General features: G+C 40.5%; 1 protein-coding gene and 1 long non-coding RNA gene across 3 annotated transcripts; both read left to right on the top strand.

Annotated features, from left to right (window-relative positions):
- Nucleotides 1–790: 790 nt before the first annotated feature.
- Nucleotides 791–5,822, top strand: LOC130258494 (uncharacterized). Its single transcript, XR_008841511.1, has 3 exons — nucleotides 791–1,587; nucleotides 2,886–2,994; nucleotides 5,747–5,822. It is a non-coding gene; the product is annotated as an uncharacterized LOC130258494 (long non-coding RNA).
- A 2,516-nt stretch (nucleotides 5,823–8,338) lies between these two features.
- RFT1 (RFT1 homolog) lies at nucleotides 8,339–21,256 on the top strand. Of its 2 annotated transcripts, XR_008841510.1 has the most exons (14): nucleotides 8,359–8,586; nucleotides 8,678–8,763; nucleotides 9,283–9,399; nucleotides 10,685–10,874; nucleotides 11,443–11,544; nucleotides 12,295–12,429; nucleotides 13,328–13,406; nucleotides 13,657–13,707; nucleotides 14,334–14,464; nucleotides 15,294–15,438; nucleotides 15,745–15,850; nucleotides 16,864–17,113; nucleotides 17,961–19,468; nucleotides 19,864–21,256. XR_008841510.1 is itself a non-coding variant. In XM_056501896.1 (13 exons), the coding sequence occupies exons 1-13, from the start codon at nucleotides 8,524–8,526 to the stop codon at nucleotides 18,123–18,125; spliced, it is 1,620 nt and encodes a 539-aa protein (XP_056357871.1). In that variant the 5' UTR covers nucleotides 8,339–8,523; the 3' UTR covers nucleotides 18,126–21,256. The 2 variants fall into 2 exon arrangements, 1 of the variants encoding a protein (XP_056357871.1); XM_056501896.1 differs by having other exon boundaries at nucleotides 8,339–8,586; nucleotides 17,961–21,256.
- The last annotated feature ends 5,025 nt before the right edge of the window (nucleotides 21,257–26,281 follow it).

Raw genomic sequence — 26,281 nt, 5'->3', positions numbered from 1 at the left:
TAACTTCCCACTAGAAGGTGAAATAGGAGCTTTTCTTTTCCCTTTTTTTTTTTTTTTTAAAAAAAAAAAACTCTGCTGGGCACAGTGTTAAGTTCTGCTCCCCATATTCCTAGTGAGGTTTTTTCCCTAATATTTTAGGGTTTTGTACTGAAAGTGAATTTTAAGTGTTGAAGGATAATGTGGGAGTTTCTGAAACTGAATAGATAAACATATGCTGGGATTGTCTTATTTAAGACATTCCTTGTTTGCCACTAGGGAATAAGAGGAATCCAAAAACTATATTGCACTTAGCTGTAGCTGTCATGAATGCCAGAGGTCCTATAAAGGGGCTGAAGGTATTTTATTCCATCCATTTGTCAGACTAATCACTGTCTTGTGAGTGGGGTTATTTCAGTAAAGAATGAAAGTCAGCTCTCAAGTGAGAAGGAAATGAATGATGTGAAGAGATACCTGACTCATAATTAACTCTGTTCAACAGGTGAGTGTGCACAGTGTTATATAATATCATATGAACATAGTTTGAAGGTGAGTCACAAATTCTGCATTCTCAAACTTTATTAGGCATTGCATGAAGTGATTCTTCTCCTACTAGATGCTGAATTACTTTGAGTAGCAAAACCACTTTTTTGTGTCATATCCTCCTGGTTGTTAAGTACAACTCCTACATGTCTCCATCTTCTTCAAAAGTCTCCAAGTGACTGAAAAAAAAAAAAAAAAAAAAAAAAAAAGAAAAAAAAAAAAAGAAAAAAAGGAAAAAAAAAGAGAGAAGTGAGAAGCTGGAATATTTTTTGAGAATACCTTACATTCAGTGCATTTTTAGAATCCAAATTCCTCTCGTGCTTCCTCTCAGAAGCTCTTGTCAGTCACGTCCTTCTACAGCATGTATTTTACTGTATTCATTGAGGTATTGTCACTGTTGATTTTGAAAGTCTTTAGGTTATTTCATGGACAAACAAACCATGCTGAAGTCAAAGCAAGTTTAATAACACTTCTTGTTGAACTCTAAAATATAAGAGGATCATTCAGCTTGACTACCTGGCAGCTGTGAAGTGTTTTAATGAACAGAACCTTATTTCTATATGAGTATTAAAGCAAAAAGTGTTGGTGAATATACATGCTTGTGCAGCAAGCAGAAATCTCTTGTGCAGACTTTTTGCACCTCTCTCTTTCAAATACAGTTTTTCTCAAGGGATGCAGCCTGGAGCTCATGGAATGATTTTGTAGTGCCAAGATGCCAAGCAGTAGTTAGTAGAGTTTTCAAGTGCAAGTGCTCACAGTGCAAATTGTGTTCCTGTACCTTTACTCTGGCTCTTCTCACAGAAAACCCTTCTGTGTCTTCACTAGCAATGCACTGGCACCAAACCTGCAGCAGCAAGTGTTACCCTGGAGTTCATCTTACAGAATGCACAGGAAGGAGGAAAAATGTACATTTATGTTTTCTACCTGCTCATCACCACCTTTATGATTCAGGTCTGCAGGGTAGGATTTGGGATGTCCTACCCTCCAGAAACAACTCAGATCATTGTGATAGCTGAAGTTGTGCATAAGCAACAGAAGCAATAAGTGAAGGCAGTGAGATTCTGCAAGGTAAAAGAAACAATCTGCAGTTGAACTTCTTATCTCTGATTATTATAACAGGATAAATGTTTCAAAAAGATCAAGAGCTGTTCCATTGTAGTATTCTTATTTCATATATTGATAGACTTCTAAAGCACACAGAGATTGGATAAACTGTCTATCAGTGCTCAGACTGAGGGGCTGATACAAATTTCCTAAGCCAGTTAAGTGACAGGTAAGATAGTCTGTTAAGCAATTCCTAGCAAAAATGGCTGCAATTTCTACCCTTGAAGAAGGCAAGACAGAAATCATCTTCAGCTGAACAAATATAAATATATACAAAAAAAAAAAAAAAAAAAAAAAGCTTAGTATTTAGAACACAAAGGACAGATAAGATGGTGCAGAATTGATTATGTACATGTTTTAAAATTAATTTTGTATGAATACTAAGCAAGGAGCTTGCCAGTTCCTGTGACAAAATATTGTAATTTATTGCTTCCCCAGATGAAATAACCAGAAGGTGTTTTTTTTTGTAGATCTTTAAAATGTCTGTTGAATGTCACAGATTTCTAAATCGAAAAGGCATTAAAAAAAAAAAAGCTTTATGGAGGCAGACAACATTGTGCAGAACACTTGTTTTTACTCTTCTAATCAATACCTACAATTTCTTAAAATCTGCCTAATATACTGTGAAGTATGCAGGTCAATTATTTAGCAGTTATAAAAAATGTAGTACTATCCCATCCTTGATATTCTACTATGACTTGTATTTTTGCTACATTTTTTTTGTTCTTGAGTAGAATATTGGTTTGTTACATTATTTCATATATAAGAAATTGTTTTTCCTCTATATGTAAAATATTTCAATAAATAAAAGTTGAATTTACAATTGAAACTGACAAGGCAGCAAAACTAGTTATCAAATTACAGAAAAACAGTGTATTAAAGGCACTGTGAAAATGTGTGAGGCAAAATGAACACTACAAAGTCAAAGGCTGTGCTATAAAGCTGTGACACTGTTTTTTCAAGTGTTGCATATCACAGGAAACCCCATTCCTCTGCATTCTTCAAAAAGTCCCTTTATTCTTTTATCCCAAAGCAAGGGCATAAATCCTTGCTTAACTAATAATGCAGCCAAATTTTTACAGATTTTTGTTTAATCATTTTACATGCTCATAGAGATTAACTCAGTGCACAAGGCCTCGGGAACTAATCTAAAAAGCCCTCAGAGGGACACTGGTTGGAGGGAAGAAAAACTGGCACAGCAGTAACTCCTAATGTGTCCTTTGCTGGTGAATGGCCTGTGACTCTTCTTTTTCTTCCTGCAGTTCTGTGCTTCATTGGAAATGTTGCATCCCCAGGCTTGGATATGTCTCTGACCCAAGAGAGGTGCTCAGAGGAGAGAAGGAAGTTTAATGAGATTTAGTGCCTAGTCTGGTAAGTCTCCATGTGACTCCTTGCAGTTTCCCCAACCTCCTAGTTATTGCTGTAAAGGAACAAGCTCTATATGATCAGGAACAAAGACACTGATGTATTCTATGCTTTCTTTCTGAAAAAGAAACAAAATTAAAACCAGATAACATAATTTGGCCTCTGCTGGCACATGACCTCTGAGCAGAACAGGAAAAATGACCTTTTGCCATGGTTTTGTCCTCATTAATGAAACGGCAAACTGTGGCCTTGCAGCAGAGGCAGAGCAGTTGTGTTAAGGACCATTGCTCCTGAAAAAGAGCAGAGGGGGCACTGGGATGAGTGAGCTCTGCAGGGCAGTATCCCACGGCTCCAGCTGTGCACCACTCGTCTGCTTTACTGGGATCCAAGGGACAGAAGGGAGATGTGTGCAGAGGGATGGCAGGAGCAGAGTGCATCCACCCTTCAATGCAGGACACGCTGCCCTCGGGTCTGCCCTCCTGCCCAGAGCAGGGCTGGCTGCAGCAGCAGCACCTCTGGCTGCTCCCTGGGCTGGGGGATCTCAGACTGCACTGAAGCAGCTGGGCAGGGTGACATCGAGGGGGAAGGTTGTTCAGCCAGCACCAGGGGTTTGAGTATTCGTTTTGCTCATTTCCAAAATCAGTCCTGACCTGAAAGCTTTTTCAGTAGCTGCAGAAATCTACAGTCTTTAGCTCACAGACCAGTCTGTCATTTTATGTTACATCATGCACTATTCCAGGAGGTTGAGCTGCCTATGATTTCGTAGTGCAGTTGATTTTCTAGCTTAAGTCCTCAAGGGACCTTAAAGGGAATGGAAACCCACAAATAAAATGAAGAAATTAAAATATATTACTAATTGTAAAATGCAGCATTTATTTGGATTAATAAAATATAAAATTGTAGTGATCCTTTATACTGGATTTGATTTTGATTCTGCAATGATTCAATAGGTTCAGTAAGTTCCTGTTTCCCAATCTCACTTTGTCTTTGGGAAATATTTTTATAGAACAGGAATTCCTCTCTGAGGAGCTGATATTATGGAAGGTCTCTAATTGTCTTTAACAGGTTTTAAGTTTTCTGGGCTGCTATTGGTCTATATAAAAGTTGTGATTTGAAGTCAAAGTCCACCTTTCATCGTGAAATGCTTTATTAGTTGGGCAATTAATTACTCCAAGTTCCCCAAGTGGAACACAGATACCAAGTTACTGAAAGAAAAAATATATTCACTTCTTAAATTCTGAAGGAACAGTCCTAGCTTATTCTAAGGCCTGTATGTATATATATATATATATATATAGTCTGGTCTTCTGGGACTGACTAAATTTCAGTGTAGATCAAAGGGGTTCACTCTGACATGGAGGTTTCACACACCTCTAATAAAAACAGGGGTTTGTCCCATTGTGCCAAATCAAGAAGTGCGTGGTCTGTGCTGGAGGAAAATCCAGCCTACTTTAGTTCCAGATACAGACTAACTCTGTATGTAAAAATCTCTGTAGTGGTTAATCTTTCCTCCTTTGCTGTTAAGAAAAGTGAACTATTTTAGAGTATCCCATCACAAATTGTTGCCTGAGGGCAGCCAAAAGTGGAAAATGTTGTGCTGAGAAGATGCAGGAATGCTTTAAGTGGGCAGTGCCTGCTGTAGGAATCAGAGAGCAATTGTTTTGACTTCATGTTCTCATGAAGATTTTGAGACAGTGTGCCAGTTCAGTAACTTGGTCCCCCTTTACCTACTCTCAAATTATGCTACTAAAAGCAAGTATTTTCTGTCAACTCTGTTGTTAAGCCTGTTCAGACATAGATGTGAGTGAAATTAAGTTAGCTGATATGTCAGTTTTTGTTTTGAAAAGGACTTGAGGGTGCTGGTGGATGAGAGGCTGAACATGGGTCAGCAAGGTCTGCTGGCAGCACAGAAAACCAGTTGTGTCCTGAGCTCCCTCCAAAGCACTGTGGGTGGTAGGGGAGGGAGTGATTTTCCTCTGCTCTCTTCTGGTGAGACCCACCTGGAACACTGCATCCAGCTCTGGCACCACAGAATAGGAAGGATATAGACCTGGTGGAAACAGTCCAGAGGAGGCCACCAAGATGCCAAGATGTATTGAGGGATGGAGCACCTCTGCTAGAAGGAAAGGCTAAGAGAACTGGGGTTGTTTAGCCTGGAAAAGAGAATGTTTTGGGGTGACCTAACTGTGACCTTCCAATACCTGGAGGGAACTTACAGGAAAGATGGAGAGAGACTTAAGAGTGTGGAGTTATATGGAAAGCGGGAATGCTTCACCTAGAGAGTAGGTTTAGATTAGATATTAGGAAAGAGCTCTTTATTGTGGGGGTGGTGAGGCACTGGCACAGGTTTCCCGGAGAAGCTGTGGCTGCCCCATCTCAGAAGTGTTAAAAGCCAGATTGGACGGGACTTGGAGCAACATGGTCCCAGTGGAAGATGTCCCTGCTCATGGCAAGAGGTTGGAACAAGATGAGCTCTAAGTTTCTCTCCAATTTAGGCTGTTCTGTGAAATGCTGCTCCTGCTCCGAGCTGGACTTGCGCTGAGTCCCACTTCCGTCAGCAATCGGGCTGTTGGGACACAACCCGCAGCAGTTTGGAGCGGAGTCCCGCTGGAGCGGGCAGCGCCCGGGCCGTGGCGGGGCCGGTGCCGCCACCGCGCGGCCGAACGGCGCCAATGCCCAGAGGCTCCGCGTGCCGAAGCTGCTGCCTATAAAAACCGCTTGGAGTTAGTTATTCCTCCTCTTTTCCCACCCCCCTCAGGCTTTGCAGCTGTTTCTGTTTCGGCTTTATGAGGTGACAAGCCAATATGTCCAACAGAACATCTCTCATTGTCACTGTTGCCCATGGCAGATGCCTGGAAAGGTCAGACCATCGCCTCCAGGTAGCACACTGAATCCTCACGTTTTAGTCCTTGAAATTACCCCTTTTGTCACGGAAATGTTTGCGTGCAGAGAGAAAATAACACGAGTCTTTCTTACTGGAGTGTTGGTAGATGCCGGAGCGTGGCCAGAGAGGGAAATTAAGATGGGTCTGGAGCAGCTGGTAACTGATCGCAGAAGAGAAGGCTCAAGGGAGACCTTATCACTCAGCTGTCTGAAAGGAGGTTTTTGCGGCCAGGTGGGTGTTGGTCTCTCGTCCCAGCTAACAAACAATAAGATGAGAGCAAACAGCCTCAAGTTGTGCCAGGGGAGGTTTAGACTGGATATTAAGAAAAATGTCTTCAACAAAACAGCACTGGAACAGGCTGCTCAGGGAGAGGTGGAGTCACCGTCCCTGGAGGGATTTCAAAACCGAGTAGATGTGGTGCTTAGGGACACGGTTCAGTGGTGGACCTGGCAGTGCTGCGTTACCAGTTGGGCTCTCTGATCTCCAGGGTCCTTTCCAATCTGAACAGTTCTATGCTCCATGCTCCTCAACTGCATCTTTGTTTCCCTGTTTAAACTCCCTTATCTGCGAGTTTATAATGGGTTTTAATCTCCCAGTTCATCCACCTTTATAGAGATCAGCATAAACCATGACATACTAAAAGTCTTTTTTCATTTCTGCTGCCACACTTTACTGCCACAAAGGGAAACTCCAGAGTCTGAGGTAGGACAATATTTTAGTTGCTTTTTTCCCATTTGATAGCTGGAAAACTGCTTAAAGGAGAGGAGAATGACAATGCTTCCTCCCCTCCAGCTACAATCAATATTCTTCTATAACTCAAAATCTGTCTCTGCAATTACTCAACAATTCTTCTCTCTGTCCCCATCTCCCAATGGGAAAACAACTCCTTTTTGTTATTTTTTTTTTTTTCTGGTGTTTTTTTCTTTGTAGGTTTGTGTGGTTTTTTTATCATAGGATATTCTCTTCTGCCACATACATCTGCATCTATACATCACTTCCAGATTACTTAAATAGTGTTATTAGGAAAAATGACCAAATGGAGGGAAAAAAGCAGCCTGGAAAACTTCACTCTGAACATGGAAGGGATAAAGTGGTGGGTGAAATGGCTCAGATGAGGAGGTTTCATGCAGAAGACAATTGATGGAGAGGTGGCTGCTTTGCATGAGGTTGAAGAATTTTAGTTGATTCTCCAGATTCTCAGAAGACCCTGGTTTAAACTGCTGCTGTTCATAGTCTGTCACTAAGGAGCTGTAATCAAGTAGGGCTCAGATACTTCCCTCCCCCATGCTCTTTGTAGCTGCTGTTAGACAGGAAAAATCTTAGTTCAACTCCAGCTTTGCTAAGAAAAATGTGACCTCTGAGCTAGAAGTGCCGTGCTTCTGAAGGGAATGTTCTGTTACACAGAAAGATAGAATCTTTTTATATATCACTGCTTAAACAGTGATCCAAAATAGTCTGGAGCTGTCCTGACTTACACCGAGTCCAAAGTCTTGCCTGTTAGGAAGGCTTCAATGCACTGTATTATCAAACCCAATCTGGTGCAATTAAATTGCATCTTGGTATTTGAAGGTGGGTTTGGGGTGAGTTTTATGTGGTGGGTTTTTTTGTTGTTTGGTTGAGTTTTTTTGGTTGTTTTTTTGGTTGTGTGTGTTGGGTTTTTTCTTTTTTTTTCTCCACAGAATGAAGGAAGATCCTTTCCCCTTCCATTTCGGCTGTGTTTCTCCCTAGGTCAGGGAAGGTTGGTGTTTTGCCCTCAGTTTAGAAACTCGGAACTCGGAAGCTCTTCAGCACTCTCTGAAAGCAGCGCTTGTTGATGTTAGCGCGGTGGATGGGGTATCCCCTCCCGTACGGCAGGCTGCGGTCCTGGGCGGCCTTCGGAGGAACCCGGGGCTGTGGCGCTGCGCCTCCTCACTTTTGGGGGCTGAAGTTCCTTGGCCATTCGCCCTCTGTCGCTGGCACCACCCTCCGCGCCGTGTGCCCTCAGTGTCCCCCTGGCGCTCGGTGTCCCCTCACTGCGGGGCGGTGCCGCAGGGTCGGGCGGTACCGCCGTGTCCCCTCAGTGCGGGGCGGTGCCGCAGGGTCGGGCGGTACCGCCGTGTCCCCTCAGTGCGGGGCGGTACCGCCGTGTTCCCTCAGGGCAGGGCCGTGTCGGGCGGTACCGCCGCATCCCCTCAGTGTGAGGCGGTACCGCCGTGTCCCCTCAGGGCCGGGCGGTGCCGCCGTGTCCCCTCAGGGCAGGGCCGGGCGGTGCCGCCTTGTCCCCTCAGTGTGAGGCGGTACCGCCGTGTTCCCTCAGGGCAGGGCCGGGTCGGGCGGTACCGCCGCATCCCCTCAGTGTGAGGCGGTACTGCCGTGTTCCCTCAGGGCCGGGCCGGGCGGTACCGCCGTGTCCCCTCAGTGTCGGGCGGTACCGCCGTGTCCCGTCAGGGCCGGGCCGGGTGGTACCCGCCGCATCCCCTCAGTGTGAGGCGGTACCGCCGCGTCCCCTCAGGGCCGGGCGGGGTCGGGCGGTACCGCCGCATCCCCTCAGTGTGAGGCGGTACCGCCGTGTCCCCTCAGGGCCGGGCCGGGCCGGGCCTGGCGGTACCGCCCCGCTGACGGAATCCTGCGCGACGGCGGCCGCGCCACTTCCTGGCGGCGGGAGCGGCGCGATGGCGGCGCAGGACGTGCTGGGCCAGACCGCCCGGCTGGCCTCGTCCAGCGCCCTGCTGCAGGTGCGGGGCCGTCCCTCCCTCCTTCCTCCTCATCCTGCTGCGGCAGCTCGGCGGGGCGCCGCAGGTGCTTCCCGTGCGGCTTCTTTCACAGGTGCTGTTCCGGGTGGTCACCTTCGGGCTGAACGCCTTCACCCTGCGGTTCCTGTCCCGGGAGCTCATCGGCGTGGTCAATGTCAGGTGAGGGAGGCGGCTCGGCGGCACAGTGAGGCGTCCCGGGGCTGGTGGGGCTCTGGGCAGAGCCTGTGCTCCGTGCTGCTCTGTGCTCTGTCACTGGCGATGCTCCGATTGATGCTGTGCAATCTGTCGGCTGTGTCACAGTGTTTGCTCATTTCCTGCCTCCCCAGGTCTGTTTTGGCCTGAAACACTTCTAGCGTTTTGTGTTTAAACCATCAGTTTGCAGAGGAAAAACTAGTTACAATGTGCTTTTCCTATAGGATATACTCTGTATCCTCACATTTGGTCCGCGGCATGTATTCCTGCCATTTGAATAGTCGCACGAAATTACTTCCTGTCCGTTCTTAGGAGATAATGATAATTTTAGCTCTTATAACTATATTTGAACACCTGTAAGAACTTGTCTGCCAGGCAGTCGTGTGTAAAAATGGTGATGCTACTGCATGAAGGATTTACAATTTATTGAAAAGAAATCGTTTTCTCTCCTTTTTTATTTTTTTCCCCCCTTTTCACCTATTTTAGGCTGACTCTGCTGTACTCAACAGTTGGCTTCCTCGCCAGGGAGGCATTTCGCAGAGCTTGTTTGAGTGGAAGTGCCAAGAGAAACTGGACCAAAACAATTAATCTCCTGTGGCTGACGTAAGATACTTTTAAAAGTTTACTTCTTTAGAACTTCTCATTTTTGTCTGGTAGCTCACAGAATGAGAGAAAGTGTTTATTTCAGTGTATAGAAGCCCCAGTCGTATTTCTGATGTAGGAAACTGCTCAATTCTGGTTCTTTAGCATTTTTGGACTTTATTTCATGTTGGAGCACCTGAGGAGATTCTTTGCCAAAAGTGCCATTTTTTCTATTTGAGTTTCATTTAGGCCATAGCTGTTGAAGGAAGACCCTTTTGCATGTAGTCTTTTGTTTTTTCTTCTTCTTCCTGGTCAGTTTTGTTCTTTTATTACCTGATGTGCATTTGTGAACTTGCAACACAAATGTTTGTGTAGGATTGATGTGAAAAGGTGAAAGAAGATTGGAATTAAACAACAGGGAAGAAGTAGGTTTGCTTCTTTCAGCTGTGGTGCTATTTATAGCAGAACAGCTTAAAGTCCACAGGATGCTGCCACAAGCAAACATGCATAGCAGTGTGGATAAGGTGGCTTGTTTCTTCCTTCTGGTTCCTGGTTCTGTGAACTCTAGCTGCTGTGTAGCCCCAGCTGGGCTAGGCTGGGAAGTAAATTTACTTGCCTGATATGGTGGAAAACTGCCCCTGCATGATAAAATAGTATTCTCCCATTGGGGCACCTGACTTTGCCTGGAACTGCCCAGCTGTTAACTGGATCTGGCCCAGGAATGGGGGGCTATGTGTAGTCATCTGCATCTGGGTATGAAGCAGAGAGACTGTCCCTGTCAGGAAGAGGTCTAATAGTAATATTTTAAATGTGTTGTTTCTGTTCCCTAAGCTGTACTGTAGTCAGCTTTCTGCAATGTGATAGCTTTTCAAGTGATCATTAAATGACAGAGATATCATTGACTATGTCTTTTTTGTTTTACATTTTTTTACATTTTTCCTGCAGAGAAGCATGACTTCAAATGAAGGTTAACTTTGATGAAGCATCTGAAATATGTCTTAGGAGCTGGATGTCAAAAATCTTAGGGGTCTGATAGTGTGAGGGTCAAAGAGATCTTGCTCCAGTGATGTAAAACTTGATGGAGTTTTCTGTGTCTTGCAGTGAATGCCTTAAGGGTGTTCATTACAAAGGAAAATATTCATTCTTGATGTGGCAACAAAGGGAATTAATTCCTCAGGGCCTTTTTTCGTGTGATCATTGTGGCCATATGTAGTATTGTAATGTAATTTTCTTTGTGTCTTTTTTTTTTTTTTTTTCCCTGCTGAAGTAACATTTTCATTAATTAGTTTTTATGTTACCTTTTTAGAGTCCCTCTTGGTGTCTTTTGGTCTCTTATCTTGGGCCTAGTCTGGCTATATTTGCTTGAAGTACCTGACCCTTCTGTGGTTCCTCACTATCAGGCTGGTGTAGTGGCATTTGGTCTTTCTGCCATTATTGAACTCCTGGGAGAGCCATTCTGGGTTTTAGCACAAGCTCACTTGTTTGTGAGACTTAAGGTCAGTAAAGTCCATGGGGTATGTGTGCGTGTGGAAGAAATCTTTAAGGGAAAGAACAGATTACTAACTTTGATCTTTGTATGTTCAAACATATAAAACCCCCTGTGTGTACTGTTTAGCACTGTATGGACTGGTTTGTAACATATCCAGGAGTTTGTACCCATTAAAGCAAGCAAGTTGGTTTATTTAGACATTGTTACCTTAAAGATCATTAAATCCTGAAACATAGGTTTTGAGTGGAGGGAGAGACTGCTTCCACAATTCTACATAAAATTGTGAAATGTATCTATTGACAGCATAACAGTCTCCAGCAAAATTTTCTCCCTTGTGTCCTGTACAAAGGACTGGGAAAATGCAATGGAGGAACTGTGAAATGCTAGAATAGAAAACTTACAGAGAAATATCAATCTAAGCTGGCCAGCTATGCAGAAAGAAACTGTGACAGTCACGTTGTCTTTGAAACTCTTACATTTCTACATAAATTCTGTGCTTTAAACATATATTTTAAGCTTGTGTGTGTGGTTATGTTGCCAGAAAATAACCCTTCTCTGTTTTGTGTTTCTTGAAGGTAATTGCTGAAAGCCTTTCAGTAGTGTCAAAATGTGTTTTGACAGTTACTTTAGTAATCCTTTATCCTCACTGGGGCCTTTACATTTTTTCCTTGGCTCAGGTAAGTTCCCTTTGTTCTCTCTCAGCTGAATTTTAATTTTCCTTTGACATTTAACCTGCTGAAGAACTTTAGAGAGCTGAGAGAAAAAGCTCCTGGGAGTTTCAAGATTTAGAATTTATATTTGATATTTTCCTGATACTCATTATTGACTTGGTGCTTTGACATTGAGTTAAAGGGAGGTACAAGGAAACACCTTCCATCTGTGAAGGCACATCTTGCAAATAAGGTTATGTTATTCTAATCACACAGAACTTTATCAGCCTGTACCACCAACCTGCATTACATTATCAGAAGGTGATAATCAAGTACAATTAATTCAAGTTAAAACTTTTTCATGATGACAATGAAGGAGGGATAATCTTTTTCCTTCAGTTTTTGCCCTGGCTGTTGTAGATTGCTTATAACTGGAAATTGGAAATGCTCTATGAAATAAGAGATGTAGGCAGTAGCTACTCTGTCAGCTTGACTTTTGATTGAGTAATTGCTTTATAATTGGATCTTAAATGTTTTAAAAATGCTGAATAAAACATGAAAATTAGCAAAGGTCTATGATAACCTACAGGTTAAAAATAGATAAAAAGATCAACAGCATTCTTAAGAACTGTTCAAATCATTACCTAGTTTAAAATTTGGTAAGCACAAAGACTACTTATATTTTCTTCTCACTGTATTTTCACCTAGTATATAATTCTGCATTTCTAAGTTAATTTTGTTCCACTGATTTTGTTCTCTCCTTCCTGATCTTCCCAGCTTTTATATGTCAGTGTTCTAGTAGCATGCTATGTAATTTATTTTGTGATGTTTTTGGGATCTCCTGAAGCAACAAAGAAGTCATTTCCAGTTGCTAGAGTGAAAGCTCTATTACCCAGCTTTGTGGAAGATGAGGTAAGTTGCACAATTTATTTCTCTATTTTCTTCTTAAAATCTCACATGAGGGCACTTTGAATGTTGCTTTTAGACTGTGGAGTTAATTGAGTGGTATTGGGATTATTTTTGCACTGCAGAAGATATAATAAATTAAATAAAAAATATTACATAGAAATTGAGTTTGAAGTTTGTCAGAAAAACCTCCTGAAACTTGAACTCTTTATGGGTTTGTTGTTGCTGACTTGGTTTGTGTAAAATATTAGTAGAAAATAACTGTAGATAGACTATCTGCACTCTGCAGGGATATGACCAGCTATCACTGGATTTGAGGCAGAAAAGAAACCAGAACCATGTAACAGTGGATTTTTGGTACTTTGATCTCTGCACAAAATAACTATGATGTTCCACAGCATCCTAGAGATACTCAAGTATCTTTCAAACAAAAGTGAGGCAAAGAAAGAAATGAAAAGACTCATTGAGGAAGACAACATTCTGGTTAAAATATACACATTGAGAATATAAAGGTGGTTCTTGGTTGCAAGTCTTTCTTATAAGGACAGTTTGAAGAGCAGTAAACAATTCATATCTCCAGTGAGGGTGAAAGTTACACTGGCACATTAAACACCCTGGGTGATTTTTTCCTAACTCTAACCTTGTTAGTATTTTCTGTAGAATGCTCTTATGGCTACTTTGTCTGCAGCAACAGTGCTTTTCAACAGGGGAATCAGTTTTTGCCAGAGCAATGCTGTTGGTGCTTGAATTCAGCAATACTTTACATCAGTGGTTAGTAACTGTGGCATTGTGAGTTTCCTCACTACTGCAGTTAGAGCTACTCTGCAGTGTTGCACTGCCTTGCTGTTTTCTATTCTACTCTGTAATTTCAATCACATTTGTTACATTTCAATTCTTTTTTCAGACCTTTGTGAACTGGAAGGAAGCACGCTTGACTTGGAGTTTCTTCAAACAATCCTTCTTGAAACAGATTTTGACAGAGGGTGAGGATTGACAGAGAAGTGTGAGGGAAGAGCGCTCATGAAAAATATTTAAAAAATTGACTTAAAGCTTCACAAAGCTTGGGTGGGAGAAGATGAGGTACATTGTTGGTGACCTGAATAGAGTTTTTGAGGGTTTTCAGAACTAGGTGCTGTCCTATTTGACTCTGAAGACTTAGTATTGGAAGTGCCTGAACAAGTATTGGGAAAGATTTAGGGGCTTGTTCTGAAGTTCTTTGTTTTGAACTTACAGGTGAACGATATATGATGACTTTTTTGAACGTGTTAAATTTTGGAGATCAGGGTAAGTGTGATGGTATTGTGGAATAGTGACAGAATTTTCTTTGTCACTGCTCTTCATGTTGTTCTGAAAATCACTTAAAATGTTTGAAGACAGTTAGAAAATCTGAGAATGGTTCAAAGTCTTTGAGATGCATTTCAGGGAATGTTTAACATAAACTTTAGTTTAAGATAATAAAATTATAGAATAACCTGGATTGGAAATAACCTTCAAGATGATCTAGTTCCAACCCCCCTGCCATGGGCAGGGATGTTCACTAGATGTGTATCTTTGTCTTCTTCTGTATCAGTGAATCCTTACATTCCTGATTTCATTCAGTGAACTTTATCAGGATCCTCTAAATTCCTCTACAGCAAGAATTTTAAGTGTAGTTTGGTGCTGTTCTAGATTCACTTCTGTGTAGTTGGTGCTTTTGTCTTACCTTTGCCATGAGCAAACTATGCAATTTTAAGCTGTAGTTGCTTGGCTGTCAGAATTTTTAGAGAATACTGTTTCAATGTTGCAGTAAATACCACTTATTTTTTCTTTTTTTGGAGATGTTAAATTAGAATTCATGTTGTTATTAAAGACTTGGAATTAAAAGATGTCTAAAACTCTGAGATTGCTTTTTTTTTGTTTGTTTTTTGAAGGTGTATATGATATTGTGAATAACCTTGGTTCACTGGTGGCAAGGTTTGTCTTTTTGCCTATTGAAGAGAGCTTTTATGTATTTTTTGCTAAAGTGTTGGAAAGAGGGAAGACTGTAAAGGATCAGAAGCAGGTATGTTTATTTTGGATTAAATACCTGTTACATGCTTGATTTTTGTTACAGATAGGTTGCATCACAGATGTGTGATGGACAGAAATGTGTGTTTAAATTTGAATATCGAGGCTGTTAAGATTGAAAAGTGGAGAACAAAAATGTTTAGTGAGGCTGGACCAAAAAGAAAAGAGAATAGGTAAAATGCTTATGAAATAGAAATGAAAATATGCAGTGGCATAATGCTGCCTTGCATCAATAAAGTTGACATCAGCTGCTCCAAACAGTGTGATGGAAAGCCTACTCTACTGTGTACTTCCAGATATAGCAAGCTATTATTTAAATCATGAAATCTATTAAATAAATGCTATCTGGAAGTACTTTATTTACTTAAATGTATCAATAGCTGCTAAATAATGTTTCTGAAGAGTGCAGCTTTAGGAAGAAAAGAATTAGATTTTTCTTGTGTTTGAGTTATAGGAGGAGGATTAATGAATAAGAGCTTTGTTCCACAGAACAGCTTCACTCATAAAATTCAGCCTGTAGCAGTCCTGCTAATTGCACATCAGCACACCTGTGCTTCAGGTCCTTGGTGGGCTAAGGGAGATGTCTGTGTGTGTATATTTTATATAAAACCTACCTGTTGTCTAGAACTGAAAAAATGGAATAATAAACATGTAAAAAACATTACCAAGTTAAGAGCACGTGTGGATAATTCAATAACAAAGGATAAGTTTCACACTTTTTTACACCATGCAAACTGATTTGTTTCTCTGAAGTAGCATTTCTGCACGAGAGTGGCTATTTTTGCATTGATTTTGGTTCATGTGATTTACTACTTTTTTTTCAGGATGATGTTGCAATGGCTGCAAATGTATTGGAATTGCTGCTGAAATTTGTGCTCCTGATTGGCCTCACCATCACTGTTTTTGGCTATGCCTATTCTCAGCTGGCTCTGGATATTTATGGGGGCTCAATGCTCAGTTCTGGAACAGGTAAAGATTTATGGACCTGGCAAAAAACCACCACTCTTTAGAGAAAAAGAGACAGCTATTAAGAATTTTTTATAAATCAGCAGGTTTTTTTTTTTTTCCTATGAAACTGCTACTTAGCTCATCAGAATCCTTCCCCTTGTTAATTTGTGTTGTTTTCAAGATATCTAGATAGGAAACTTGTTCAAATTAAGTTAAGTTTCCTTTATTAGTATTAACATTACAACTTCTGAGTATCAGTGCCTGTAGAAACAAAGTGGTTTGTTAAAAGAAATCATTAACTCTTTGTCTTTCTAATGTGTTTTGCAGGTCCAGATCTCCTCCGGTGTTACTCATTGTATGTCCTGTTTCTTGCTGTCAATGGAGTAACAGAATGTTTTACATTTGCCTTAATGTGCAAAGAAGAGGTGGACAGGTAGGAAACAGTGTCTCCAAAATGTTCCTGTAAATTTATTTGTGCTGACTTTAAAAAAGGAATTGGTGCTTTTGAAATTGGCACAAATAATATCCTGCCCCACAGAAATGTAACTCCTTTCTAGGCTGTCTGCATTTAGATTTAGATGTAGAAGCTCTAGCAAAAGTTGGAAGGTTTTCCTAAAGGTAAAAAAGGGTTAAAAGGTCAGCAACTAAGAAATAAAGATTGTTGATTTAACTTTTGGTACATCACTAACTGGTAAAGTATTTTAAATGTGTGTTTTCTGCACAGATGAGCTTGAAGTTACACTTTCTAGGACAATCACTTGACTCATTGGAAGTTTGCAACTATTAACATTTTTCCTGTACAGGTACTGGACGTACACTTAGGAATGATCCAAGCTGTGGGTGTGAATCCAGTGATTTACTGCTTTGTAGGACTAGGTTGACCTCCTGAGAGCCCTTTTAGCCTGGATTATTTCCTCATTCTGTGTTTAGGCTGTCCCTCATATGGCCCTTTCAAATTACTTTCAGTGAGGTCTGTTTTTCACAATCAAAGTGGGACCTTTTTTAACTTAGCAAGGGCTGTTTTAACAACCTCTCTAACATGTGCACTGGTTTTACCAGTCACTATAACAGAAATGAAATAAAGTGGCAATTTGTTCTTGAGCATTCATTTTCTTTAATATATTCCTAACATAAATTAGCAAATAATGCACAACTTTTTACATTACTGATAATTGTTATTAAATTTGATTTTCTGCAATGAGTGCACAACTGATTAGTGTAATAGAATTTCATTCACATAATGTAGTTCTTTGTTTAATTTGGTGGATGTATTTTCTGTTCTTTCAAATGATTTTTTTTTATCATCTCATTTCTCAAATTTATTTTCACTAGAAGATAGTAAGAGAAAGTCTGTTACTTATGTTGGAAAATAAAAGATTGTTAATAAATGAATGCTGTAACTGCATGCATTATTAAATTTCTTCTTTTTTTTTTTTTTTTTCCTAGGTACAATTTTGTTATGCTGGCCTTGTCTTTCATATTTCTGTGCATCTCTTATTTCCTGACCCACTGGTATGGCAGTGTGGGCTTTATCCTTGCCAACTGCTTCAACATGGGCATCAGAATAGCTCACAGCACCCACTACATCTATCACTATTTCAGAGAAAGCACCCACAGACCCCTCATGGGCCTGCTGCCCTCACCAGCTCTGCTGCTGGTTTACATCATCAGTGCAGTGCTCACTGCTTTCTCAGAGGTGAGCTCCTTCCTCTCTGCTCTCACTGCCTCTCAAACCTGCTGCTATCAGGTTTGTGTCCACAAAAAGAGGAATGCCATTAGGAAAAAAGACTTTTGAGGGTAGGCTGGGAGAGTTGCATTACAGGAAGGCAGGGTATGTTGTTAAGGGATTCTTTGTGTTAATGTTTTCTGCCACCTGTACAAGGTGAATCTGACAAGTAAAATAAAATTTAACACATTTCTGCTGTGTGTAAATTCATGCTCTTAGTTATTAATAATGGAATTTTTGCAGTGGCACCAAGAAACTGGCATTTAAACTTCTGTGGTAATAACAAGTAATAACCAAAACTAGAAAAAATTGCTATTGCTAAGAGCATGTTTAACACATTTATTCAGTACAAGATGGTTATTGTGCAGACTGATTATTAAGGTGATGGGAGCTTTTCAATGTACAAAAAATTGGCAGCTTGAAAATCTATTATGCCTGAGAAAGGAGAATTTGATATTTTGAAGTGGGAGATTTCCAGTTAAAAAATAGCCTGACATGTTGCTGTACAGCAGCAGACTTGCCTGATAGCACCAGCAAAATTTTGTGTCATCTCAATTAACACATTTCTGCACAGCAGCTTCCTCATTTACCAGATATCTACTGAATGGTTATTTTTTGCTGACAGAACTTAAAAAAGCAAATGTTGTGACTCTTAAAGATGATTTATTGTAGGGTCAGTGCATGTGCAAAACCACGCTTGGTTTGATGGTGACATTGGCCTGTTGGACAGGGATGTTGGACCTTATTTCTTGTTGAGACAGCAAATGCACTTTGTGCTGACTGGTTTTCCTGCAACCCCTTGTTTTCTTTGTTGTAGGTGTTTTTCTGCTGTGACAAGGGCTGGATGGCCAGGCTGATCCACATCAGCATGGGTGCCCTGTGCCTTGCAGCAACCCTCGTTACGATGTTCTGCACAGAGACCAAGCTCATCCACTTTGTCAGGAGCCAGTTCCTCTCCCGCTATTTGAAGAAAGGAACATGACCTGCTCCTGGGCAGAACAGTTCCTGTATGTGCTGGCAGTAAAGGGCTGTGATTTTTCCATAAGATCTGTATGGAAAAAAGGTTTCCACGTGTGTTTGGAAGCATTGATAAGGGAGTGCAATGTTGACAATCACCACATGAATATTGTTTTGTCTTCTGAACTGGTCAGTTCAGAAAAAGAAAGGTGAATAATTTTTTCTTTGTACATCATTCTTTTCTAAGCTTTTCTTCAAATGGCCTCTGAAGATCTAAGCTGCACCCCCTGACATAACCTTGTTGACAGACTGCCTGTAGAGAGCTCTCCTTCCTGCCACTGGGAGGTGTGGGAAGGCCTGATGTGGTTTAGAGGGCCCTTATTTGACATGGGTGCTGCTTAACTGGGGAGAAAATGGTCAGGGAAAAAAAACCCTAAACCAACCACAACAATAAAGGCCATAAAAATAGCCAAAAGCTGAGAACCCTAGGGCAAGAACCAACACCAATGTGAGTGTTGTGGAGCAGAACACAATGTGGTGCAGAGGGATTGAGCTGTCACTGTTTGAAGTGCAAAGTGGGGAACAGAAAATCCTGACGTTTACAAGTAAATTAATGGAATACACAGCGTGTGTCCCTGCTGGCTCTGTGAGATTATTTCATTCAGCAGACCCTTCATGTCTGAGGGCATTGATTAACTTGTCAGAAATACTCTGAAGCCTTAGCTGGAAGAGGTTTTGGGTATTGTCTGCAGAAGGTGTTGAGTATAATCACTGATGGTGTTGTTCATAAGGTTACTCATAGAACTTCTTACTTTCATTCCATTGTTTTATGGGCTTGTCTGAGATTTTAAATGCCAGCATGAACAAATTTGCTTCAATAAAAATTATCTTTTCTGTGCAATTGAATGTTAAATATATTTAATAAGATTTTTTATAAGGAATTACACATATTGAAGATTTCATTATTGGATGTTAAATACTTCCTTTTGTTCCAACGTTTTCCTCATATCTTGTTTTTTTACTTGTTCAGTCTCAGCCTCTGGATTGCTTATTTTTTTATTGTTGAAAATTCAGATGCTCAGAAGTTCTACAGTTCCATGTAAAGCTGCTAGTTTAGGTGTGCTAACAGCATATTGTATTGCTGGTCTGAGATCTGAACTGGGCAGTTTCAGAATGTCCAAGTGGCAGGTTTATAATGATCAGTGTTCCCTTTGCAATGTTTGAATGGACCAAAAAATGTTAAGGGGTGAAAAATGTGTGCTCAGATGTATGCAGTTGAAAGCTTTTACTTTAATTATGTAGCAGCTCTGCAGTTCCTCAGACTGCTTAAAAAAATCTCTCTGCAATGGCATTGTGGAGTTCATTCTGGTGACCTCAGTGCCCAGGCTGAAATGCTTTCTAGTCTCAGGGCCTTCAGCTTGTAGTTAGAAATATCTTCTAAACTCTGGTAATTCCCACTAAACATTGCCAAAGATATTTTATACGAGAATTTGGTGATTGAAAAATGATCACAGAGAGGCCAAAATGTGATAGTGAAGGGAAAGGAGTGGCCTTGCACAGCCAAGAGCAGTTGTCTCCATTGCCTGGCTGGAAGGAGTAGGTACAGACTTGCTGATTTTGAAATCTGTCAAAAGAAAACAAACTCTACATTTTTCTGTCCTCTTAATTGAATTTAGTAGTTCTTTGCCTTTTAAATTTTTCTATTCTGAGTGGTGCTACAGCTTTTTTTCTCTTTTCTGTCAGGTGTGGAGTTATTTATGAAGTACAGCTTCAAATATTGCAGAGGGTTGAAACTTCTTTATTATGAATGGTCAATGCCTACAACAGTTGCTTCTCCTTTACTTGTTTGTAGTACAAAAAAATCAAGACAATTGAACCTATGGACTGTGTTTTAGGATCTGTCTTTTTCTGTGTGTCTTTGGGATCCTACTGTGGTGATACCTCAATCTGTACAGTGAATTTTTATAACTCCTTGGAATGAGAAATTTTGTTCAGCCCTGCACCTAAAGTGCTTTGGAGATGGAAGAACTTCTCATCCCAGATTGAAACTTGAAGTCATTCTGCCTTGTCTGCTCTTACAGCCCCAGCTGTATATTGATATTCTGCTACTTACAATCTCATAAGCAGGGTGATGTGAGCATCTCCTTCTTCAAACAGTGACCTGTGTAGTCCCATATGTGATGCCTACAGCTGGCCTGGAGGCCTCACAGTTGTAAATAATTCCAACTTTTTAACTGAAATGTGATTGATGCTGATACAATTATCTTGCTTCTATAACCTGAGCAGTAAGGTTGGAGAGCAGGCCCAGGCCATTGGGGATTCAGGCTGCTATTGGCTGGCTGGCCAGGTGGCAACTAGCCCAAGCACTGAGCACTGGCCACCTGTGCCTCTGATTTATAGAAAGAGATGAGGTCTCAGTAACGTTGGCTGTTGTGCATGAACCTCAGTGTATGTTGTTTTCCTGCCTCCAACACATCATAAATATTATTTCATATAAATGTAGTGGAATCATTTAAAGACAAGTTACATTTTTATACCAATTTGTGTTATTTCTTATTGGAAATATGATTTATCATATTTCATATTGGCGAATCTCACTACTCAAATGCAATTTTATATGAATCAGGAAGACATTTAAGGTGACTTAATGATTGCTCATTAGCAAATTAAGGACACATTCCTCATTTAAACATCATCTGTAAGCAGCTCAGTGATGGTTGACTGGTGTTTGTGATGCAGGATGCTTTATTTTTCATGTTTTATGTGGCAGGAAACTGCAAGGAGAGACAGGAAGTAGCGACCTATGAAACTGTCTGCTGGTTTCTTATTTATCAGTGGGATCCTTAAAGTCATAGCTATTAATTGCTTTATTGCTAAAGCAGCAAGTTCTCAAGCTCAGGGACTAAGTTGAGATTAAACTTGATCATGTTTCCCTTTCATTTTAGCCCTGCTCTTCTGTCAAAGATATGTAAAAGGCACAACTGTCTAAAGTGTAATGAAGCTGTTTTGCAGTGTTCTTAAATCTTTTAGTTACAGCCAGAGGGGAATGAAACATTTTCTTTTGTGGAAAAGGTTATGATTTCATGATTGTGGTGCATTTTTCTTATTTGGATGAATGATTTTCAAGGTAACACTAAATAAAGTTTATTTCCTTTACATTTTGTTTTTGCCTTCCACTTGATGATTATTGGAGTTTTATTTCTATCATTGGTATGAGTTGATGGTTGAATTAGGATTTTCTGATTCTCTGTGTGCCACTTGTGCCACTAAAGCAGGATTTTCTGGTGATTGTGGGGAAAGGTAAAGCAGCTCTGGGTTTTCCTTTGTCAGAGTTCCTGGTCAGATGTAAGTGAGCCTCTGACAGAGCTCTGTGTGTTGTTTGCTGGTGAGGTTTTTTGGGTCATGGATAATGTGTTTGGCATAATTTATCTGCAAAGTTCTGTGCCATCCTGCTGAACTGAGAAAGTGGCAAGGAACATAACCAAGTGGCCCATTTAATAAGACTGAGATAATTAAAGCTGTGTTAGAATTAAAAAAACCCAACTGAGATAGCAGTCCTTAAACACATATCAGGTGGATGAGTAGTTCTAATCCAGCAGTAAATAAGAGTCGTGTTTTGTTCTTTGTGACACACTTTTGCTCCAGAACGAGAAGAATGTAACAGACCTTGGGAGAAGACTGCAAGGTTTAGCTCTTAACATTCTCAAATGCAGGAATATTCCAGACTTACATCCCTGTGGCCTCCTTTGGGAGAGAGGAGTATGAAACAGGGCAATGATAGTGTTCTGAAGGGGTGTGCTTGTGTCTCAGAGAGCAACTGAGGGCACAGTCAGGCACTCTCATTTGTCTATGAGAAAGTGCCTTGTCGTCACTTGGGAACATCTTCAATTCCTTTTTTTTGTTGTTTTGATTCCTGCTTCATTCATATGTTGGCAAACCATTTAAAACCAACTCCTGTATGTAGAACTCCCTTTTTTGCTGTAAAAAGTCAGCCTAGCCCATCTCATTGCAAAAATCCCTGGAGCCCTGCCCTGGGCTGGTGTGATGAAGATGCTGGTCAGCTTTCTGAAGGTTGTGACATGGCCTGTTTGCCAGTCCTCACTGTGCTGAGTGAGGAGGGAACAAATTAAACTTGCAGAGGATAATTTAATTGTGGTTTCTTTTTGGTTCTGGATGCTTGACTTGGCAGTGCAGTTTTCCTAATGGAAGGGTTTTTTGGGAGTAATTTTATGAAACAAGTGCCATAAAGTGCACTCATATGCCTTCTCTTATTTGTGTAATGATTTTTAGCAGTCTCTCAGTGTGGGTGAGGAGATGTTACAGGATGAGGAGAGGGAAGGGTGCTGAGTACAGTACATGTGCAAGGAACAGAATGTCCCTCTGGGGAAAAGCCTTTAGTCTGAGAGTTACTCTCTGAATGCATTTCTGTCACTGCAGATGAAACTTCAAAGCATGTCTCTGCTCAAGTGCTTCTCTAGGCAACCAGGAGAACCTGTTTGGAAAAATCAGAGTATGCACATGAAGCTTTGTGAGCAGGAATTGATCTGTGGTGGGGATCATGGACACAGGGGGTACAGGGCAGTGAGGCTGTGGTGCAGATTGTGCTTTCCCTGACACCTGCAAGAACTCATAGTGGTTGTAAAGGAGCCTGCAGAGAGCACTCTGGCTATTAAGTTTAATGAATTAAGGAAAAGAAATTAAAAATTGAAAGAGTTTTGCACTGGAAATGTTTGGTTTGCAACTAAATGTACATGACTTAATATTCACTATTAAAATAGTAGAAAATGTAATGTATTAAATATGGACTCAATCTTGAATTAGCAAAGCTGAAAGGTAAATACTGGTTATTAGCAGATCTGCTTTCATTGAATAAAGTGAGGTGTGTATGATGTACAGTAATTTGGGTAAATGAAGAAATAATTTAAAGAAAGGGACTGTCCTTTCTATTTGAGGAGGAGAAGCTTCAGCCATTGAAAAAGTAATGGAAGATTCTGGGAAATCACTGTTTTCCAAGAAAGATGTGTGCTGAGGGAGTGGTAAAGTACAAACACCATTTGGGGACACGTGGCTCAGTCCCCAAGGATTATACAGGACTACATTTGTGTGAAAAGGTGCCACCAGCTATAAGTGCAGAAAGATCTTGTGGTGCTTTGGACCAGGAATAAATAATAGCATTAAGAATAGACCAAAATACAAAGACTAATACTGGAAGAAGTGCTTTAATTGATTCAGATAAAACTTTGAAAGAGTGAATTAAAAACAAGGTCAGTCAATATCCATTGTTAAGTTTTTGTGGTTTATTTTACAGGATGATGCTACCAGCATTATTGCCTTGAGGAGAAGTAGCTCAGTGTAGTGAGGGTGATGCTGATTTCAAGCAAGTATGTAGCTATAGAGGGATTCCAGAAGAGGTGAATAAAACAGAAAGGAAGACATTTGAAACAGAGGAACATTAAATACTGACAGTACTTTAGTAAGGAGTTTGGAGAATTGTGGAACTTAATGCAGGTATGAAAGAAAAATTACTAATGAAATAGTGCAATCCAATTGGGACAGAGGTAACATGAAAGGAAGATTGTATAGGTGAGTGTTAGAGGAGGCTCTGTGTGTGTGTGTGTGCTAATCAAAGCTCCCTCCCTCCCTCCTTCCCCTTATTTGTGTATCTGTACAATTTTCAATGTTAGCCATTACTTCAGTTGATAAACACAATTACTATTTATGAAACTGACTGTAAAAGGAATATCTCTCATTGCAATGAAGGAAAAAAAATGTGGAGGTATCTGTAGTGTAGTAATAATATCAGACATCTTAAACATGAAAGGCATTTTTTCTGTAAAAGCTGAGTTCAGAGTAATGACTCCTGTGACGAGTGTGTGCCAAGGAAACAGGATGATCCTTGGTAGTTATTGTTCTTCCCTGGCTGTTACATTACTGTAAAAAATATTTCTACTAAATACAAAGTTAGCTGCTTCTTGAAGGGGAAAAGTGGAAGGAGTGGAGAATAGACACAAGCAAATCATAGTATTATTTGAACTTTACTGGCTTGAATATTGGCAGAAGAAAGAGCAAGAACTTTGTGCCTGGATAAAATTAATGCCTGAAAAAGGTGGGGGGTTTGCTCAGTGAATAGCTTCATCAAATTAAAAAATAATACAAGTAGTGATACTGTAATTTTTCTTCAATGATAACCAAGTATTTCTCTGTCATTAGAAATGACAAGCAACAGTGGTGACATATGAATTTACAAAGAACGCTGCTGCCATGAAATATTAGCTGAAGACATCCCTTGATTACAAAAAAGGCTTTGTGAAGGAAAAAATTTAAATGAGCCTTGCAGTCCAAAATAGAAAACAAGCATAAATGTAAGTGAAAGCTGCTCATGCAGAACTTGAGCAAGTCATTACATGCAGTTCCTCTAATCTTTGGCACTGCAATTAGTAACAGGTGTGATAACATGTCTCACTTATCAATAAATCACCTGGTCACTAACAGGAATATTTGTATCAACATGTCAAAACCCTGATTGATTTCTGAGCCATTTGTTGCCATCACAAAGTGCTGATGTTTGTTTGGGTTATGACAGCCTACACTGACTGCCAAATGCATTCACCCAGGTAAATAAAAGTGTGTGTGTGTCAAACAAATCTGTACCTGTGTTAGAAGATCACAGACCAAAGAAAATGTTTCTGTTACTACACAGCAAGCATTAAACATCAGTGGAATCCAGTTTGTACTGATGTATTCATAAATATTTATTAAAGCAGCAGTTCCTGGGGACCATTTCTTATAGAAAGCCAGAGGTAGCTTGCAAATTCACCTTTGAAGTAATTTGTAAAACTGTATGTTTTGGGGTTTTTTCCTTATTGTTTATGTTGTGACAGGGTGCACAGGATCTTGGTGACTGTCACAGCTTATACAAAGTCAGGATGAGATAAAGGAGTTGTGATAACCTTTGGCCAAGGAAATGGTGCCCTGCTGCTCCTGATGGGCAGAAGGCACACTGGTTATATGTCAGAATGTGCTGCTTCCTGGATGTGGAGTGACTTAACTTCTCCCTTCCTTTTTACAAGATCACTTAAGTAATTGTATGGAGTCCATCTGCACAGTATTGTTTTTGCCAAATCAAGACTCATTTTTATAAAATGTTTCAGGTTTCTTAATACCTGCGTGAGGGAAATAATGTATTGCATGTCCTTCCCCCCTCCCTCCCTGACTGACTCCAGAGTGGTGCACTCTGCCAACCATTGCCAACAGCACCATCTTTGCAAAAAAAGAATTATCCCCCTGTAGTTGTGTCCTTGTTCCCCTCTTTGCTCTCTCCTGGTGCCATCTATGTTTTCCTTCTTTTCCTTTCCTGTAGCAGCCATGGCACCCCAAGGAGATACAGATACTTTTTGTGTGTTTAACTGTGAAATGTTTTCATGCATTTTCCAGCTGATTCTTCAGCTCAGTCCTGTATTACTTGAGCAAAGTCCATGTGTAGCATTTAATAAAAGGTTTAGACATCATCAATGATTTCACCACCTATTTCTGGGTTTGAATTTTTTCTGTTCAAGCTAAGAACATGTTCAGCTGGTAACAGAAAATAAAAAGCACATTTCAATTCTATTAATACCTAATATTTTAAAAATACCTCCCTATTTTGGGCATGAAATTGAGTTCTTGAGTTTTAGAAATCATCTGTTGGTAAAGTAAAGCCTGGAAAAAAACCCATTGAAACTATTTGTTAAGTAAATATCATTTTCCAATAGTAAATGGATTCTGTCACCTGAATTGAGATATAGCACCTGAAACTAGTTTCCTAATTACTTTTAACAGTTTATGAAGGGTTTTGAAGGGCCATTTGGATTTTTCTTTCCCTGCAGCTGTGAACAAGATGAAAAAATACTGCAACTGAGCATAACACTAGGAAATTCACTTCACATTGAATTCAGCTTGGAAAAGTAAAGAGGTCATGACACAATATCTGCTTTGTGGAGAACATAGCTATTACCACCAGTAGTACTGCAAACACTGGAGTGGAAAAAATAACTCCAGAGCAGAAGGTGCAAAGTTGGCTTTGTAACCATTGTTTTATGGGCCATGTCAGCTGGATTTCCCCTCACATGACTGTTTGGAAGGTAAGTTTGAACAGAATGCTCATGCTGCTCAAACATAAGGTGGAGCTGTTTCTTTGTGATA

The sequence above is a fragment of the Oenanthe melanoleuca genome, chromosome 12 (genome assembly GCF_029582105.1).
Source record: "Oenanthe melanoleuca isolate GR-GAL-2019-014 chromosome 12, OMel1.0, whole genome shotgun sequence".
Classification (NCBI taxonomy): domain Eukaryota; kingdom Metazoa; phylum Chordata; class Aves; order Passeriformes; family Muscicapidae; genus Oenanthe; species Oenanthe melanoleuca.
The sequence above is the reverse complement of the archived record's forward strand: the minus strand, read 5'-3'. Positions and strand labels throughout refer to the sequence as shown.

Coding starts and splice junctions, on each gene's coding strand:
- RFT1 (XM_056501896.1), top strand. CDS start 8,524: ATGGCGGCGCAGGACGTGCTGGGCCAGACCGCCCGGCTGGCCTCGTCC. Junction 9,400..10,684: donor ATTAATCTCCTGTGGCTGAC/GTAAGATACTTT, acceptor TTACCTTTTTAG/AGTCCCTCTTGGTGTCTTTT. Junction 12,430..13,327: donor CCAGCTTTGTGGAAGATGAG/GTAAGTTGCACA, acceptor TTCTTTTTTCAG/ACCTTTGTGAACTGGAAGGA.